Source organism: Bombus vosnesenskii, unplaced genomic scaffold (genome assembly GCF_011952255.1).
Source record: "Bombus vosnesenskii isolate JDL3184/JDL3185 unplaced genomic scaffold, Bvos_JDL3184-5_v1.1 scf7180000013334, whole genome shotgun sequence".
Lineage (NCBI taxonomy): Eukaryota > Metazoa > Arthropoda > Insecta > Hymenoptera > Apidae > Bombus > Bombus vosnesenskii.
Genome location: NW_022882972.1, coordinates 679661 through 694367, shown reverse-complemented (window position 1 = coordinate 694367; position 14707 = coordinate 679661). Strand labels below are relative to the sequence as shown.

Genomic DNA, 14707 nt, shown 5'->3' with positions numbered 1-14707 from the left:
CGTACGCCTTACGAAATCAGTTTCGAGAAATGGAGGGGATAGCGACGGCCGATGAACGAAGCAAAATCCCGGTAGGTTAAAGCAATGGTTTGTAAGGGGTGGGGTATCCCGTGACAAGGTAATACCGGTCATCGTGAACACAGCGTAGAACAGAACGGTACCATTCTTTGGGTGCCAGTCAGCGCGCAACATTCATTTTTAGTAGGGAATTGGCTCTCGAACTGGAGCGCGGTCGCAACGACCGCAAGAGACACCTGTTGCGCCACTAAGTAAGCCGGCAGCCGCGAAACACGAACGCAATAACGATGCGCTCTATTCGAATGTGTTTGCGCGCCAAGTGACAACGTGATTTGTTGACGATTTTTGTTCTATGTTTTGAAGAGAAAGGTTTTTTCAAAGAAGAGGTATACATTGTTTACTTATCTCGGTAACGTTCCTCTTTTTCTTTCAATATTTTGAGGTGCATTTTAATGGTGGCTGTGAGATCAAACCGTTTGAAGAGAATTTATTTAATTGCAACACCGATTTGCACCTGAGGAGAGAGTTGAAGTTTTGTGGCTGTTGCATCGATTATATTTCTTAAAGAACACTTGTTATGTAATATCTTTTTAATACTGTTTTTATTGGTATATAAATTATATATGAGAACAAGATAAAATTATAAATTAATATGAAAAATTAATATACAACTGTGTTATTGAAGTATTATATTAAATATCTTACATGAATCGCTTGTAGTTCATTTCGAGTTTTGGCTAGTAACATTATACGGTTATTCCCCCAATGTAACAGTAATTTTTCACCGCCCACAATTAAATGTGTAACGCAATCGAGTTGCAAATTCGGGTGAACCTTTTTTCACTTTTCTACTTCTTTCTCTTTTTTGAATTCCAATTATATTAAGCAACATACTAATTTAATTAAAGAATATGTTATGGTACGAAAGGGACAAGTATAATTTTTCATTTTTATAAAACAAGTCATATCCGATCAGGTCATGTTTTATTTGCAAACACTATCGATTATATTAACAATTCATTTCATTTGCATTTTGTGTCTACAAAGAAGAATAACTCAAACCATAACTCAAATAACTCAAACATTGCTTACATAACACATAATACAAATTTAAGTACCTCTGAAATAACCATATACATGTATAAATTTTGTACGTCTATTTATATAGATTTTTATCACTTTACATGGACTTTATGAAAAAGACAGAAAAGTTATACACATTCGACCTTAACAACCACAACTCTATAACACCTTGGAGACACATTCTTGCTGAAATGCAATTCCGTCGTCATGCGCATAATAATGAATCGATTACCATGTAGTAATGAACGTGATATCTATTACATTAAATCGATATGATTCACTCTTATTCTAGCTTCTATAGTGGCTATAGTTCAAAATATTTGAACATTTATTACAGAAAACTTTTATGCATTGTGCATGTTACGTAACACATTTTGAAATTCCATTGGCATTCTAATAAAGCACGACTATCATAATTATATTGATGGAATTAGAAGTTAATCTAAAAATGTATATAGAAGTCGGAGAACATTTACTGCAAACATATATCTAGTAAAAAAATAGAATATAAGAGTTTCATAGAAATATATAATTAGTTGTAAATATTGTAGATTATTAATGTAATGAATAATTGATCGTTCGAATACTATGGTAATCTTTACTATATACTTGCAATAAATACCAACATATATATAACTTCTACATATGTACATATATAGATTATATGATAAACGCAATATATTCATAAAATGTTTTTAGAAGTGTAAATCAAGGTAGTTTGTGAATCACTGTACATCATACATGCTATCAAAAATTTCGTATCTGACCATTGCCTGTTCCTAACAGAGATTAAAGCTCAATAGAAGAAAGTCTTGCGTGACACCTTGTGACTCAAACTCTATGTATTTTGTTGCTGAGGCAGAAATAAACGAGGTAAACGACAGGTAACGGTAGCAGGAGGCAGAGAACGCATTATCGCAAATCAGAGTGAAAGAGCTAGAACGGAAGTTTCAAAAACCGCCAAAAGACGTACAAAAGAGACACAAGGATGTTGAAAGTAGTGGGATTGGAGGATAACCAGCGATTTGCATTGATGAAAGTAAGTCAACCATTCAATTGGAAAGAAGGTACGACCACAGGGTCGAGGTTAATAATATGTCACTCTTGAAAAGAACATTATGAACGTGTCCGGCGAATATTTTACTAACGTTCTGGGATCTTGCGATTGAGCTTTATTTAATTTAATTTTTGTTCGTTCATTTCATCATCACTATCAATTATCTGTTAAACTTTTACGTATTTCGAAACTAACCAACGAAATATATGAAGCGTATATTTCAACAATAATTTATCCGATTACAGGTAGAATCAAGTCTTGCTTTTGTCGAGTTATTATTCTCCAAACAAATTATTGCCTAGATACTTCGTACATATTATTGAATGCTTCTTGAAATGCACAATAAATTCATAATAATAAAGGTATATAATTGAGTTCAAAAAATGTGTGGATGCTGAAACTTCCATAAGTAAAAGTGCAAGAAAAAATTCTAACATTCTGTTAAGTTTCTTCCATCAAATCAAATAACTTTCATCTGAATATTTTTTCGCGTTTCTGATAGTCAAAGAAATAACAGCGTACGTACACTCAAATCGGATACACTGGTAGAAAGTTACAATAATAAGGAAAATTAATGACAAACTACAGCTTTAAACTAAAATGATTAGAGTGTCTTAATTATTTAAATGTTACGTTGTTAACTGGCAGCGAGAATTTTCTGCAAGATCGCTCTACATATGAAACAGATACAAAGACGGGAAGCAAATGTCGGTTCAGTCCTTATTGTGATTCAAATAAAAAAGATTGAAATAACGAGCAATTATCACAGCTATTTTAAATACAGCTGATACCGTATGCAAACTCGAAACCGAATAAACAGAGAAGTGTTAAATTACATACATGACCACAGAATATACTATTAATATACAACTAATTTGAATAGACAATCAGAAGTAATAAAAAATCACACGATTCACGTGATAAAATTTTTATACTTCAGAAACATTCTATAGATGAAAGAATAAAAAGACAATCATTATACATGTAAATTCTTGACTAGAGAAAATGAGATTATTCAGTACACAGGAAATACTTAATGTTGAAATAATGTATCCTTCATTGATATGCAATAAACATCAGAAACGTAGTAAATTTAATCTGACCTCGTCATTTTTATGAAGAAACTCGGAAATATAAAGTATGATACTTTATACTGTAAAGATTTATTTAAAATGAAGCTACTAAACAGTTATAACATTTAGCAATATAATTAGTGTAAGTATATACAGGATGATTCATTTGGAGCGATATAATTATCTCCTAAACCGTTCGTCATGCAAACAAATGTTTCAACTAAAACATACTCTATTTCGAGGGAGACATCTCCTGATGATCATAAATCTTGTCTAGACGGACGTGCCTTTGAGATTTCAAGCTTTTGTATATAGTACTATGTATACGTTTTTATTCAGATAAGCGTGTGCCCCATTTCGTGACGAATTCAACTCACAACATGTTGACGTTTCAAGGTCATTCAAGGTCACTTACTGTTGTTCAAAATTTATCTTTACTCACCAGAGTATTTCATCGATTCAGCCGTGAACACGATTCTAAATCACACTAATGATCGTAAATTATCATTACTTTTACTTACGAACAGAGGATATCTGCTGCTACGCCTGATACTTAGATATACTCAGTTACTGTTACAGTTGCTTCGAAGAAATCAATATTATTGTGACTAACAAACTTCACTTATCTATTCAATTTACGATGGCTCGTTATACATACAACGAAATTGTCGATGTGATTTGGTTTGTTAGAGAATGTCGAGTGAGAATGTTCGAATTATTTCTGCAACATTGGAGAGGGTGAAACTATCTTTTAGAGATAGAGCAAATCGGTGCATTGATATTCGTGGTCATTTCGAATACCGACAATAAATAACAATTTCTGGACGTTTAAGGAAGGCAAGCTTTGAACGGCAGTAAACTACCTTGAATGAGCTTGGCGTGCAAACATATCTAGGTCAATGAATTCGTCATGGAACGGACTACACGTCCATATAAACAAAAACATATGGTTCCATTTAAAAAAGAAGGAGAAAAGAATTTAAAGAAGCAAGTCACCTGGAAATCTCGAAGGTACGTTCACCTAGATAACGTGCGAAACCATAGCGTAACATTCGCAACTTCTAGAATTCGTCATAGCCTAAATTTATAGCTATCGATAGCCGAACGCGATAACTCTGAAGAAGCCTTGATAAACTTGACACGTATCGTTACTTCTATAAAAGACGTGACGTTAACAGATGCATATATTTTTTAATGTTCATCTTCTACAATGATTCTATAAAGAATATATTTATGTATCTATGTAGAATAGGTCATGAAAGTTGAACACGTACTACAGAAAAGTTGTATAAATTCATTATACATATCACACAGAACTATTTGAAGTTTCATGAACATTACAGTGAGACACGATTGCCATGATTATGTTGGTAAAATTTGAAACGAATCAGGAAATGTATATCCATAGAAATTATAATACAAGATATTTCTTATAAACATAATATGTAAACAAAGATATTTAGCAGAGGTTTTTCAAAGTATTTGAATAGCCATTACATTAACAGGCAACAGTATTTAATTAGCACTAATTATATGTTTAAGACCATTATCCATATGACTATTCATAGACCATTATTCACCAAAATGTCTTATAACTTCTATATAGATTTTTAAGATTGGCTTCAAATACCGATAACGATGATAGCTGTGCTTTATTAAATAAAATTTCAAAATGTTTTATGTAACACACATACTACATAAAAGCATCCAAATACTTTCACGAATCAGTGTATATGCCAACACTAATTATATTGTTAAATTTTACAAATCTCTACTGACTTCATTCTATGTCTACGATATTTTCATTCACATATTCTGACCATTCTACTTTCTGACATGATTTATTTTTCTTTTTTCCAGTCATTCACGCAATGACACTTGCTATCATGCAAACCTGTTCGACATGGAAGTATCGTTCTATCAGTGGATCATCATCATAGTCGACGATGAACATTTACTTCCTATCCCTTTAAAACTTTCATTTCACGCTGCCGGCAGTGAGCACGCTTTTTATCATCGCTTTCGTCGCTCGCAAACGTGTCATTATGCGATGGATTTCACCCGATGAAAACTACTTTATCGCGAGACGTGGACCGTGCATACACCTCCTCTGTCTTTGTTCGTCGATTTCTTTTTTGAGAGTCGCTAAATCCATCCGTAGAGTTTAAATAACTCTTCCTTGTGAAAGACAGTTCTTCCTATACCTGTTTCTTATGTATATAATGTTTTTTGTAAACGAACGTCAAGATGATCGAGAGTGAACGGTTCCCTCGCGTAAAACGGCACTTTCTTTACCCTGCTGTTCACCCATACAGACTGACACATGGTCTTACAACGTGACGCTGATACTATTGAAGATTAAACGCACACATTTGTACATCTCCGCATGTCCATTAGCCTCCTTATACACGATTCTGTGCGCATAAATCGGTTTCATCAGGTACACGAATTGTGCTACATTGAGGATGTGACCAGCGTACTAAGTTTGATGTTTCATCGATCGATTAGACTACACGATAGTTCCTACAAATTCTGTTTAGTTAATGAACAAGGGAATTTTGCAAAAGATATTATGTAGTATAAGGAAAAGGGTTAATACCTATAGATAGTATAATAATTAAAGATTAACCAGTATTAATAAATTGTTGGATAATATTTTTTCGTCAGTCAATTAAGTTAGGTGATAGTTCCTTCGTGTATTTTATTTCATATAAGAAATTTTAATGAAGATAGTGGGAGAGAGAGAAAAGATGAATGATATTAATATATCGGTGGCCATTAAATTTCGTATAATCATTTTTCACTTTTTGTAATAGTAACAGCGGATTTTTGTCATTCGCGCAAATTCATATTTCTATAAATACTACTAAGATAAAAACTGAATATAATTTATTTCAATTTTTAAATATTATAGCGATAATTTTACGTTGAAATTTGATATATGCAGATATTCAAAATAAGATATTCGTTATAATATTTAAAAGGTTAAATACATAAATCTGTGTACAGAAAAATATGCATTTTCGTAAATATTCGTATAATTATTATTATTGGATGATAAGTTATACAAGCATACTTTGTAACTCCTTAGTTAACTTTTGTGAAAGAATAACTCCAATTCAATTTTACTTAACAAGTACCTGCCAATATCAAGCGTTAGATAGAGTTTCGCCTGATGTTCGATTTAAGCTGACTGATTTAAGCTGATGTTCGGAACTAAGCAATTTCGCGAATCGTGACCGACATACGAAGATCTTGGAAAATCTTGCAATTATGGCAATTGAGCTACGCGGTCTCTATAAAACGTGCATGAGTCTGTTATGCGCGGAAGAAGTTTTTAGAAAACAGATAAATTAACATAGAAGTAATCAACGTAATACATATACTCACCTATATATTTTTTATTTTTATTTTTTTTTTTTGATTGTCATTGATTAACGAGGAAGCAGAAAGCATATACGTCCTTCTGTGATACATTCGATTAATCGTAATATTATTACATTAATTCATTTTCAAGCGGAAGTGATACAATTTACAATGTGTTCGAGAAAAAAGAATAATCAGAATAGAAGTTGAATTTTTATCATAATCGACATTAGGAGAAATTTTTCTAAAATTTACTCTATAAGTATTTGCAAATAAAATTAAACTTAATTAAAAAATAGAATTCCAAATGATGCAATTTTCAATATGACAGAAAATATATATATTTAGAATAGAATTAGAATAATTAACATTGCAAAATTCATTCGAATGTTTTAAAATAAATGCAGCATGCAAAATAGAGTTTCAATTACAAGCACAGATTCCATACACGTCGTGTATCGGTGACCCGTATTTTGATTCTTGGTAACAGGATTGAGTTAACCTGCTGAAAAATCTACGTGAAAGTAAATAAGTGCAGGTGATTTTGTGTGAAACAAAGTTGTCTAAGATTTTTGCGCTGACCGTAAAATTGTTGGTGCACTTCCCAGAAAAACGATTTGCTTTCACTGCAAATCATGGATGAAAGGCGTGCTAGCAAATTTTCAATATAACCAATCCCTCCTGCTAAAAGATAGATGCAGTATGGCTATAAATGTTATAGAAATACGTATTTTATAAGTTATAATGTAAGATTATAGTATGATATAAGCAATGGCATAATTACGTGGCACAGCTTTTAATGTTTTTCGCTCCAATTTATATAAGTACTATGCTATTTCAGTTTCCTAACACTGTGTCATTATACTTTTGTTATACAACTATGTAAAAAGACGATAATTTTGCTAAACCTAGCTACATAAAAATTTTATCACGAAATACATAAAAAATTAACTAATTTCTCATAATCATTTCTGTTTTCATTTGGATTCTATGAAATTTGGAAAAATTAAAGTATTTATAGCATTACGAAAGCTATTTGTTTTTTAAAACCATAAATATCTTTTTTATATCTCACATTTCTTTAAAAATATCTATTATTTTAATGCATCTTTTGATAAGACACCCGTGTAAATTATTTGCATTTACATCTATTAATATCACGAATATATTTACAAGTTTATTACTTTCACGCGTCATTCTGTTACCTCGCCCTTATATTTTGATATAATAATTCTGAATTATTTCTTCGCTTCTTTCTGTGACAACCATAAACTCGCGTAGTCTTAAATCTTCTTTTTTTTTTTTTTTGTTATTTCATGTATGATACGTGAATTCTAAATTTTATTACATAACCGGCTAATTTATACAAACTTCTGATTTCAGTTTAGGCGGACAGTTCAAGATATTCTGAAACAACCGCATCATGACGATAACTTTCTACTACGTTGGCTTCGAGGTATGAATTCTTGTAATTTGTTGTAACCGTCCGTACGGTTTCTCAACATTGCATGCGTCAAACATGCCCCGAAGAAAATTTATCAATCTCACGACAAATCGCAACTTGGACCTTCATGTTCATTTATTTCATTATAATCGGCGACGTTTCCTGGCGATTATTGCTTTTATGATATGTACACCATACACAGTCGTCTTTAATGTCCCATCTGAATGGCTGGTTCAAAGACGCCAGGCACAATCATCAGAGAACTTAATCCCTTAAATTATACAAAATAAGACAGTGTTTGGAAATCCTTATGTACAGTGACTCATAAAAATATTTAAACACTTATCGTAAAGAATTTTTATGTACAATGGCTCCAAAAGTATTTGCAAATGCCCTTATTTTCCAGTGAAGCATTTTCTCATCAGACCCTACGATCTATTTTCCTGGTATTAAATTTTTCTAATCATAAGAAAAAATTGCTAAATGGTTCGAAATATACTTGATCTCAATTAATTAATATGTAAGTGTTATAATAAATACAGTGATGTACAAATACTCTTTTTAGCCACAGTATATACAGGGTGGTTGGTAACTGGTGGTACAAGCGGAAAGGGGGTGATTCTACGCGAAAAAGGAAGTCGAAAATATAGAATAAAATTTTTTTTTTATTTTTTTTTTTTAATTTTTCCATCGAGACAACGATCTACAGTGAGATCCGCTATAACGTACCGTACGCGTACCGAGCGAAAATTCAAAGTCGATTTTCTCGAAAACAAAGCCTCGAACGAAAAATTTGTATTCTATATTTTCGACTTCTTTTTTCGCATAGAATCACCCCCTTTCCGCTTGTACCACCAGTTACCAACCACCCTGTATATTGTATGTATTATATGTATACAAAATTTGGAAGTTTCATTTGGATCGTTATGATTACACTGAACACTCAAATTTGAAACAAATCGGAGAATGTATATGGAAGTTACAAGATATTTCGATACTGTAACCATTCATTTGATAAAGAATTAGTATATAACATAAATACTAGTCTTAAACATGTAATTAGTGCTAAAGATGGTCCCACTGAATAAGGCGGTTTATTAATATGATGAGTAATTGACTATTCAAATATTTTCACGAGTCACTGTGTGTAATTGTAAATCATAATTCAGTAGATGTGAATTCTCTTCTGTTTTGGTCTCTGAACCTCGTAAAAGAAAGAATCTAACATTCACTAGTATCTTCAAATTAAGTGCAACTAGCAATGAAATACACGTGATGAGAAATTAATAACTGGTTGAACACTAATAACACAAATGGAATATACTTCGTATACTACTCAAAAGATTGTCATATAAAATAATTTAAAAAAGAAAAAATTATAAATAAATATAAATTGATATATAAAGATTCTTTAATATCCATTCAGTGCAGCGAAGGAAATGTATTTTCATGAGATCATTGAATAAAATTAGACATTAGAAAATTTACAACGGAGAGCAAAAAGCTTTTTGTTCAACTATTTTCTGCGAAATTAGGAAATTTAATTTTAATCGTATAAAAAAAATATATAATAAATGAACATAACATTTTAATTAGTATTAAATTTGTTAATTTTCCAATTTCATTCGTATTATAGATATGTAATGTAGAATTAAATATTTCTTGACTCTAAAATAGTCGTTAAAAAATATATATGATTTTTAGCAAGAAAATGGGACCCGGTTGCTGCGGAGAAGATGCTACGTGAGGTATGCAGGTTTTCACCTATAATTACTGACACAAACCCATCTATTCACTTCCCTACTTCTCCCTTTTTTTTATTATTATTTAGTTTCATAAAAACCGAAAAATAAATAAATTCCTTCGCTGTAGAAAAAAATCTTTTCGAAAGGGGGACAACTTCGTTCAAACTTATATTGAACTTTCACATATCTCATATTGCGTCGGTTGCATTATACGTACGAATTATACAATGTAACCATATTATTATTAATCGCATAACTAACAGATTTATAGGACTTTATTTAATTAATTTCAAAATTCCATTATCCATATATCAATTGCATTTTTCCTATTTTATTGTATTCCTATTATCGTATATCTCTTCTTTATAATGAAATGTAATACATATTGTCAATCGGATTGACTCACACTGATATAAATATTTCGATAAATTTTTGCTTGATTAAAGAAAAACTGTGAAAGGTATTACACGAAGAAAAATCCTAATAGCATATATAAAAATGAAGTTCCTCGCGACTGTCTAACGGTATTGCCATGTAAAATTGTGCAGAAGAGAATGTAAGACCAGGCCACCATTTACTTTGCAAGGTATATACAGTGGAAAATCAATCTTGTTGACCGACTGGCAATGTGTTAGACACTAATGACACCGGTCCTAATGAATTCATTAACTGTTTGTAGTCTTATTTCAAACTGTAATACAGTTGAGGTCAACATCAATTATTTAGTATTTAGTATTGAAACATACTGACTAAATATAACTTCTGCTTTAGATACATTTGATAGTACTGGTATTAATAGAAACAAATCAAAGTAAAAAGTATAAACATACGTTGTTATTGGCAACAAAGATACAGAAATATATCCAAATAATAGATCACTTCTGAAAATAGTTTATTGAATATGAATCAGATCGAACAAAATGTTGTTATTTATGAAAATATGGAAATATATATTCTATCCATGAATTGCTCTTAAAAATAGCTTATTGAGTATGAACCAGTCGAAGCAAAATATTAAAGGTTGTTCGAGCCACAAACGATTAACAAAAATGAACGAAGAAAGAATCATTTGCCTCAGAGAGCACAAATCTTTTCATACTAAAAATAAGGATATATAGTTTCGAATTCATACGCATTCCTTGGCATACTGTTATCTAGAAATCTACGTCTTGGGGCATAATTGCGATAAGTTGCACGCTCAATGTTAGCATCGACTATCACGTTAATCAGTCATCACCTTTCGCGCTTGATGCTCTATAGCTCTAGCCATGAATTTAACCGAGAAAGTCTGAAGAAACACGTTTCACGATCTTTTGAATTTTCACTGACTTGTAGATCGTCTACGAAGCGTTAACGAAGTATACTCTCTCTATGGTCTAGTGGCCAACAGAAGGAAAAAAAAAACAATTCTTCTACACAATATGCACTTTTCATCGCTTCAGATGCTTCACAGTATAGTACTTCCGAATTCTTTCCGCTGTATTCGCAGTTAATTAATTATTACAATTAGTTTAATTAATGAGCGAAGTACGAGCGGTACGTTATTTATTAAAGAAACGTTTGAATTTATTTATATTAATTTATTTCTTATATTATTATAGGATTTTTATATTTTATACCTATTAAAATATTAAAAAATTTTATTATCTTACCGAAAAAATATACGATTAATTATGAAATTTAATACTTGAAAGTAGCTTTATCCATTTTCTTTAAATTGAACTTGTACCATATTTAAACTTATATTCATATATATATATATATCTGATATATATATGTATATATGAAAAGAATACTTGTTCATAAAACCGGGAAAAATCAGTAAGTTCTACAGCTCACACTTCAAGCTGATGAGCAAAGAGAGAGCAGAATAACTGTTTGTAATGCAAACAACTGCAATATTTCATACCTGCGTGTATATTGATCAACCTACTTTTGTACACATTTCTTTTTACATTCATATATTTCGTTGCAAAATTATAGTTAGAAAATATAAAATTATCATTAACAAATTAACGAAGAAAGCATATTTCATTTGATAATTAAATTAAAGTTTAACGTTATTAATAGCAAATGTAATAACTTAAATTCTCTTACGCGAAGATGGTGATTGTAATTTTTTGTTTTGTGCCTGCATCGGTTTATAAAACCGATAAATAAAAACAGAAAATAAAACGTTGGAGAACTTGATACACGATTCGATGCTTGTAACGCTACCCATATTGTGCCATTATCGATTTCCATAATTAACGACGTTGAAAAATGCGAAACGATCCTAATATCGCGATGCGTACTACTTTCTTCTTTCGAATAGAATTCCGGATATTGCAATATGTTAGCTGCAACTATAATCCCTTTCTCCCCTTAAGGCAAACTAGAAATTAAATTTCTCAATTCCACTTAATTCTTAGGTATTAAGAGAACGTTTATAAAAACAGAAATTTTCTTTGAACTATACAGGATGTATGTATCTGTGTATCTCTGGTAATAATCGCTCATGGTACCGATGTTCTCTAAAACTTCAATCATTCTCTAAATCTTTTATTTCTATGTACATAGAAAGTCATCAATTCGATTATCTTCAATTCTCTATAAAATTAATAAAAAGAAAAAATTCATACGAACATATGTCATATTTAGTGTTTCTTGCAAGACATTATTTTGATAATTCTAGTTGTAGTGTTTTTAGTCTAAAATTATATTTTCGAAGTATATATTGAAAATTATACTTTTAAACTTATAGATTTTTTTGTCATAATATTGTGCATTAAATTACATTATATCATTATACACAGTACTATATACAGCTTAATAGTCTTTAGGATTTGAAATTCACAAAGTATGAATATATTATTTATATGAACATTTTTTACCTACTTTATTATTAATGCATGTACATTATATTTATAATACTTTTAAACTAAAGATGTATTACTTTTTAGTCTATGGAGTGGCGAAAACAATGGGAAGTTGACAAATTAACCGAATGGGATCCTCCTCAAATTTTGAATGACTATCTACCTCACGGTTTATGTGGTTTCGATAAAGATGGTGCCCCAGGTAAATTGTAGAATATATGCTCACCATAGCCGTAATTGAGGATGAAACATGATGAAATCAATAATTCCAATATTTTTGCAGTGATTGTAGTTTATTTCGACGCATTAGATATTTATGGTATTTTGCATGTAGTCTCGAGAAGGGATATGATAAAGGTGACCATAAAACGTCTAGAAGAATACTTAAAATTATGTAGAGAACAAATGTTAAAACACGGTCCAGCAGCTGGTCAAGTGGTCGTAATTTTTGACATGCAGGGTTTTAACTTGAAACAATATCTCTGGAGACCAGGTAAAATTTATGTATATCGACCATGATTACATAACTTCCTCAGAGTATATTTTGTTCGACTCTTTAAAGTATCATTGCTAGTTGTTTCGTAGCGTTTTTTCGTTAGTTATATGTGCTCGTGGCCCATAAAAACAAGGTAACCAATGAAATGCTTATATAAATTGAAAGAGTCATCTGTTCAATGAATTTGTAAGAAACGATCGATTAGTGATGTAATTTTTCCTAAAATGAAGCTGCTTTTTTTATCACCCAATTAAATTAGTTTATTGCGATAAATATTAATTCATAATTCTATTTTCCAGCTGGAGAAGTTGTCATTACTTTAATCCAAATGTATGAGGCTAATTACCCAGAGATTTTAAAGACCTGTTACATAATTAATGGTACACTTTTTATATTACAGATAATCATATAATAAAATGATTGATGGTTTATATCTCGTATTCTTTTGTAGCTCCAAAGGTATTTGCTTTTGCATTTTCCGTGACGAAAAAGTTTATGAACGAGTATACCTTATCAAAGATTCAAATATACAAATCGGATCCTGCGAGATGGCAGACAGCGATATTCAGTAACATTGACAGAGATCAAGTGCCTGCTTTCTTTGGAGGCACCCTTAAAGATCCTGATGGCAACCCAAAGCTTGGTACCAAGGTAAAGAAAAAGGAAACTAAGAAAAAGGAATTTATATTGTTTCAAAATTTGGACAAATTTCTTGATAAATGAATGCGATGATATTAAAAATATTAAAATTTTTCTTTATGTTCAGATTTGTCTTGGAGGCAAAGTCCCTAAAGAAATGTATGTAAATAACACAGAGAAAGATATGGAGAACTTTACAACAGTTACAATTAAGAAAGGTGGGAAACTAGAGCTTGATATCTCAGCATCTGAAATGGGATCTCTGTTAAGGTATAAAAAATTCATAAACTAATTATGATATGATATAATTCTATATTTATTAATCGTGAATGGTTGGGAATTGTATAGCTGGGAATTTCGTACAGAGAACCATGACATTAGATTTGGTATTGTGAAGAAAGATTATAATGGAACACAAAAAGAAGTGATACCAATGCGACGAGTGGCTGCCCATCAATTAGATGAGATTGGAATTTTGACTTGTGAAGTACCTTCTACATGTGAGTAGGCATTGTGTAAATAGTTGCATCATAAAAATATCAGATACTTCATCAATAACTTTATCTGTTGTAGATTCCATTATTTTTGATAACACTTATAGCATAATAAGAAATAAAAAAATCCATTACTCCGTGAAAGTTATACCACCGACAGAATCACAAGAAATAACACCAACAACTTTATAATTAATGTACTTAGAATAATAATATATTATAGAAAATATTCTCTCTGAAAAATACATTCTATACAGTGTAATTAATATTAAAAGAAGTCAATGCTTTTATGTTATCGCTAATCTTTTTCTTTTTTAATTGTTTAAAAATTTATCTACATGCTTCGTTGCACATTACAAAATGTAGTTCTTGTTTTATTTGTGATAATTATAATGATATTATTATATATATTTATGGTATATATATATTTGTGG

The 14707-nt window shown here is 30.9% G+C and overlaps 1 protein-coding gene across 4 annotated transcripts; it reads left to right on the top strand.

Moving 5' to 3' along the window:
* Positions 1-41: 41 nt before the first annotated feature.
* On the top strand, positions 42-14575 carry LOC117235916 (SEC14-like protein 2). 4 transcript variants are annotated; one of them, XM_033498394.1, is made up of 11 exons: positions 42-404; positions 1964-2140; positions 7981-8053; positions 9746-9789; positions 12729-12846; positions 12928-13137; positions 13440-13520; positions 13592-13791; positions 13907-14049; positions 14128-14279; positions 14353-14575. In XM_033498394.1, the coding sequence occupies exons 2-11, from the start codon at positions 2090-2092 to the stop codon at positions 14463-14465; spliced, it is 1185 nt and encodes a 394-aa protein (XP_033354285.1). In that variant the 5' UTR covers positions 42-404; positions 1964-2089; the 3' UTR covers positions 14466-14575. The 4 variants fall into 4 exon arrangements, with proteins under 4 accessions (XP_033354285.1, XP_033354287.1, XP_033354288.1 ...); XM_033498396.1 differs by having other exon boundaries at positions 1888-2140; XM_033498397.1 differs by lacking the exon at positions 1964-2140 and having other exon boundaries at positions 44-404.
* Positions 14576-14707: the final 132 nt, after the last annotated feature.

What these genes read in the sequence shown, in the direction of transcription:
- LOC117235916 (XM_033498394.1), top strand. Translation starts at nt 2,090, where the DNA reads ATGTTGAAAGTAGTGGGATTGGAGGATAACCAGCGATTTGCATTGATG. An exon ending in CGGAGAAGATGCTACGTGAG is followed by an intron (nt 9,790 to 12,728) that starts GTATGCAGGTTT and finishes ATTACTTTTTAG; the next exon opens with TCTATGGAGTGGCGAAAACA. An exon ending in GACCTGTTACATAATTAATG is followed by an intron (nt 13,521 to 13,591) that starts GTACACTTTTTA and finishes ATTCTTTTGTAG; the next exon opens with CTCCAAAGGTATTTGCTTTT.